The 3,858-nt window shown below is 36.0% G+C and overlaps 1 protein-coding gene across 1 annotated transcript; it reads left to right on the plus strand.

Annotated features, from left to right (window-relative positions):
* The first annotated feature begins 1,128 nt into the window (after positions 1-1,128).
* LOC145824071 (uncharacterized) lies at positions 1,129-3,485 on the plus strand. The gene is made up of 2 exons (XM_082923658.1): positions 1,129-2,224; positions 2,324-3,485. The coding sequence occupies exons 1-2, from the start codon at positions 1,129-1,131 to the stop codon at positions 3,145-3,147; spliced, it is 1,920 nt and encodes a 639-aa protein (XP_082779784.1). The 3' UTR covers positions 3,148-3,485.
* The last annotated feature ends 373 nt before the right edge of the window (positions 3,486-3,858 follow it).

A 3,858-nucleotide genomic window follows, 5' to 3' on the forward strand; every position in this document is an offset into this window, starting at 1 on the left:
ATATTGAGCCACAACAAGTACTTTTAATATGGACCATAATGTTATATTTGATTGGAGTATTTCAGGCCGGCCTTGGGCTAAGGCGAGTAAGGCCTCTGCCTAGGGCCCTCAAAATTTGGCCCAAAATAGGGTCTCAAATTTTGAAGATCCATTACACTACCAAGTTTTAAATAAAGTCCAATTATTATTAGAAGCCCTCAAAAACAAAACAACCCATTAAAATAGAAGTCCTCCAAAATAAAACAACCCACTATAAAAGATCCAAATAAAAACATGTTGCAGGCCTATATTAAAAACAAATAAAAAAATTAGTCCAATTGAAAAAACAAACAAAGGGCCCAAATTTACTCAAGCAAACTTGAGTGGCCACTAGCAAATATTTTTTGGGAAAATTACCATGTAGTCCTATGTAGGGGATCTATTTCCCTTCTAATCCCAATTTATTTTTAATAGTTCAATAGGTCCACAGTTTTTTTAGTTTTATACCCAGAGGTCCCGTTTTTTATTTTCGTATTTTTAAATGACTGTGTTACCCTTTATTTTGAGATCTATATGTACGTGAAAAATCAAATTTTTGCTTCGTTGAAAAAAAGGAAATCAAATCTTCGTCTCCACGATCTCGATTTCTCTTCGTTGTGGCGATCTCATTGTGCTGTGTGGTCGATCTGGTTGTGCGATTTGAATCTCTGTGTACAGGCGATATCTTCGTACGTTGTCTCTCTCTCTCTCTGTGGTGATAGATATATGTATGTGTATGTATGTATCTGTCGATACATAGATATATATATATATATATATATGCCTGTGTGTGTATGTGGTTTGTATTTGTCGATATATATGTATGTATATATATATAAGCAAATTTGCGTGATATGTGGTTTGTGTTTGGCGAATTTTGTTTGTTTGATTTTGATTTTGTTGATTTTGTTTGTCGTATACTGTAATGTGTTTTGAAGTTGTATTTTGGAATTGTGAATTCTGGTGTTTTGATACTGATATGTTGTAAGTGTATAATTTTGCAGTTTTGGAATTGTAAATTGTGCACTGTTGGTATTGATATGTTGTAACTGCATAATTTTGCAGTTTGGAATCTGTGAACAATTGTTTGTTGGTTTCTGATTTTGTAGTATGGAGCGGTGTTTCATGTTAATGTGCAAATACAGTAATTGTTGTGCTACTATTAAGATTAGTGACGGATGTAGTTATGATGAATTTGTTGAGAAAATATGTGCGAAGTTTAAGGAGTTGAGTGTTGGTAACTTTTGTTTGTTTTTCTCTGTTCCTGGATATTCTAATTGTATTGTTGAATGTGATGATGATTTGGGGAATATGCTGTCAATGGTAGGTGGTAGTGGTTGTCATGTTGTTGATGTTATTGTGGGGGATAAGAGAGTTGTGGAGGTTGATGATGGTAATTCTTGTAGGATTGATTCTGTAACTTGTGAGAGTTCTTTTGTGAATGATTCTGATGATGTTGGTGGTTTGTTGCGTAGTTTTTATCCAGAACCAGAGAGAGTTTTGTTGTCTGCTAGTTGGAAGGGGATTATACATAGTGTTGGTCAAGAATTTGAAGGTGGAGTGTCGGGGTTCCGCATTGCATTGGCTAAGTATGCGGTTCAGTGTGGTTTTGCAGTGAATTATTTGAAGAACGATGCAACAAGAGTAACCGCTGAATGTATGATGAAGTCGTCTACGGGTTGTAAATGGTTTGTGCATGGAAGGGTGTTGATGGATTCTGGTGTTTTTTTTATAATGAAGTTGGATAATGTGCATACTTGTGGGGTTGTTGCTCGTAGATCTTGTAGCAAAATGGTTGGTTCTAGACTTGTGTCTGATATTGTGCAAAATGATATTAGTGATAATCCGTTGACTCGTCCTATTGAAGTTAAAAAAAAGTTGAAGAAGCAATATGGTATAGATGTTTCTTATCGGGTTGCATGGTTAGGAGTTGATAAGGCAAGAGGTGGGTTGTTTGGTGATTTTGCAACTTCTTTTGACCAGCTTCGATGGTACGTTGAGACGGCTATGAGAACGAATCCGGGAAGTGTGTTTGAATTAGATCTGGATGAAAGTAGTGGGTGTTTTCGGAGGTTGTTTGTGGCATTTCATGGATGTTTGTATGGCTTTCAATTTTGTCGTCCGTTGTTGTTTGTTGATGGTACATTTTTGAAGGGGCGTTACAAGGGGCATTTGCTTGCAGCAACATCAAAGGATGGTAATCAAGGTATGTATTTATTTGTAGTTAGTATTGGTTTAGTTTGTCAGTGTGTTATTGTATTGTGAGTCTGCTAATTTTTACAGTTTCATGTGGTTTTGTTTGCAGGTTTGTTTCCTTTGGCTTTTGCGATTGTTGACGCTGAAAATCAAGATAATTGGATGTGGTTCTTAAGTCAGTTGTTGAAGGCTGTTGGTTCAGGCCGGAGATTGACTTTTGTGTCGGACCGTCAACATGGATTGCTAGACGCTCTTTCAGTGGTTTTCCCCAATGCACATCATGCTTATTGCTTGAATCATTTGAAGAGAAATTTGATTGACAAATTGGTGGGACTTCGTACTAACTATAAGTTGTGTTTGATGAAAATATTAGTTGAATGTGCTTATGCGCCAACGGTTGCTTCTTTCCAACATTATATGGAGAAATTGAGGCGTATTGCTGGGAATGGTAGAGTTGATAGTATGTTGGATGGTTTGCAAAATGATAAGTGGGCCAATGCATTTTTTAGAGGGAAACGATATGGTGAGATGTCATCTAATGCTGCCGAGTCTTACAATAATTGGATTGGTGGGGCCCGTGAGTTGCCTATTACTTGTATGGTTGATATGATTAGGGTTCAAATCATGACTCAATTGTCGGATAGAAGAGCTGAATCTAGAAGATGGACTACGAAATTGTGTCCAGTTATGGAAAAGAAGTTGGTGGACTCTTTGGAGCTAGCTAAGTCTTGGGATGTGATTGTTGCTAGTGATACTGTGCTTGAGGTTCATTCTTCTATTTCTTTTTATGTTGATATTGGTAGACAAACTTGTTCTTGCCATGAATGGCAATTGAATGGTTTTCCTTGTTGTCATGCTGTGCATGCTTTGCGTAGTAGTGGTAGAGATGTGTATGGTTTCATTGATCCTTTTTTTTCATGTAGATTGTTTTAGAGAGTCATACAAGGAATCTGTTTATCCAGTGCCTTCAAGTGAGAGATTTGACTTTGATGGTGCTAGTAGTTCGGTTATCAAACCTCCTATAACGAAGAAGCAGCCCGGGCGGAACAAGAAGAAGAGGATACCTTCAAGGGGTGAGAATGTGAAGCAAATCAAGTGTGGGAGGTGCTTGAAATATGGGAATCACAATAAGAAGACGTGCAAGGCTTCTATTTGAGGCCACAATCTATTCTTTTGGATTTGTATTTGAATTTGAGGAATTATGATAATAAACAATGTGATACTTGGTATTATGGAAGTAATGAATAAAGTTGGTTGAATTGTTTTTTGTTTGTTGATGTGTTTTTTACTTATTGAAGTTGTTTTCTAATAGTCTGGTTTTGTTTTTTATTTTTATGGAATGCAGAGAAGGTTGTTGAAAATTTCTTATTGAAATAGTATAATATGGAAACGCAGTTCATATTTCATAGCGAGAAAACTGTATAATTTTGCAGTTTTAAGAATTATTAGAAACAACCTGATGAAACCGCATAATTTTGCAGTTTTAAAAATTATTAGAAACAAGCTGAAGAAACTGAAAAATTTTGCAGTTTGAAGAATTATTAGAAACAACCTTTACTGTATGAAAATATATGCAACCACAAACAGGTAGACAAACAATCAGAAGAAGAACCACAATAATAATAATAAGAAGAAGAGCAACAA

This window comes from Camellia sinensis, chromosome 4 (assembly GCF_055761805.1).
Source record: "Camellia sinensis isolate YWXY chromosome 4, ASM5576180v1, whole genome shotgun sequence".
Taxonomy (NCBI): Eukaryota; Viridiplantae; Streptophyta; class Magnoliopsida; order Ericales; family Theaceae; genus Camellia; species Camellia sinensis.

What these genes read in the sequence shown, in the direction of transcription:
- LOC145824071 (XM_082923658.1), top strand. Translation starts at nt 1,129, where the DNA reads ATGGAGCGGTGTTTCATGTTAATGTGCAAATACAGTAATTGTTGTGCT. An exon ending in ATCAAAGGATGGTAATCAAG is followed by an intron (nt 2,225 to 2,323) that starts GTATGTATTTAT and finishes TTTTGTTTGCAG; the next exon opens with GTTTGTTTCCTTTGGCTTTT.